The 1,264-nt window shown below is 32.0% G+C and overlaps 1 protein-coding gene across 1 annotated transcript; it reads left to right on the top strand.

Annotated features, from left to right (window-relative positions):
• Positions 1 to 253: 253 nt before the first annotated feature.
• LOC134280835 (complement C1q subcomponent subunit A-like) lies at positions 254 to 725 on the top strand (the record flags this gene model as incomplete). Its single annotated transcript, XM_062763286.1, has 1 exon — positions 254 to 725. A coding segment is annotated over one exon (425 nt), but the record flags the coding sequence as incomplete, so codon positions are not given.
• Positions 726 to 1,264: the final 539 nt, after the last annotated feature.

Here is a 1,264-nt window from a genome sequence, read left to right as displayed (position 1 = left end):
AAATAGTTCTTCCATCGTAAATATGAACAACAAAAATTTATTTACGCTCTCTTTTTCTGTCATTAAAATAGTTTTATATAAATTTGCTATAAAAATTTGCAACATCCAAGTTGCAGCTCATATTGCTTAAAAGAAAGCCACAGAATTCTTTTAAAAATTAATGATTCAATGACGATCTAGAAAATTATTTGTCAATATTATGAAACAACATCAAGTGTTAGAATAATATGTTTCTTTTCTTTGTGCTTTATAGTGCCAACATCGACAGATGAAGAGAAAGTCGCTTTCTATGGCTATGTTAGCGGCGATGAACTAGGCTCAGGGCGCCAACATATCATTGACTTCGACGTCATTCAAATAAACCTTGGAAATGGCTTCCATACCCTTAGTGGAATGTTTATCGCCCCACATCCGGGTCTTTACGTCTTTACCTGGGTAATTCAGAGCACGTGGAATGGGATAGCGTACACGCAGCTGATGAGGAATTCCGAGGTTGCGGGGGAGATCGTGGCCGATAGTTCACACACTACGGAATTTCACAGCGCAACCGGGGTCGTTGTGTTACAGTTAAATCAGGGTGACGAGGTGTACGTCAGACGAAATCCCAACCAGCCGACTTCTGGTCATATTATAAGTCGACCTGGGTATAGGTCGTCTTTTAGTGGTTGGAAAATTTAAACGACCTATTAAATTAATGGTGATAAAAAGTTGTCAATTCCGAACAAAGAAAATTCATTAAAATTTTAAATTTTGCTTCTAGTGATTTCTATTTCTTGTAAATTACGTTCAATTAACTTGTGTTTTATATATTGCGTCAATAAAGATATTATTGAATTTACCGATATAATGTAATGTTATATTAGTGAGAAAAAGAATTGTCAATATCAAATATTCAAGGGTTAAATGTCTCTTTTCTCTTTTGAATAATTCTTATCTACAATGAATACAACAGTTAATTGTTTTAAATTATTTTTAAAGAAAAAAAATTAGAAAGACATGACCTCTTGTGTTTTAGTGATACATTGTATAACTTATTTAATTTTACAAGTGTGTAAATCGTTCATTGTAGACCGGGATTGTATTAACGATATTCTTTGAAAAAGTAAACGAATATTTTTTTTGCCTGTCTTTTTGAAAATAAAAATATATGAAAACACTATCCATTGGTCTAGGGTTCAAGGTATGAGCTGTTTTTTTTTTTCATTTTATTTATTGACATAAAAAAATGTTTTGCAATCAAAGCTTAATAAATCATTTATTTGAT

Source organism: Saccostrea cucullata, unplaced genomic scaffold (assembly GCF_032062105.1).
Source record: "Saccostrea cucullata isolate Sc308-1 unplaced genomic scaffold, CSIRO_AGI_Scuc_v1 ctg5874, whole genome shotgun sequence".
Lineage (NCBI taxonomy): Eukaryota > Metazoa > Mollusca > Bivalvia > Ostreida > Ostreidae > Saccostrea > Saccostrea cuccullata.
The sequence above is the reverse complement of the archived record's forward strand: the minus strand, read 5'-3'. Positions and strand labels throughout refer to the sequence as shown.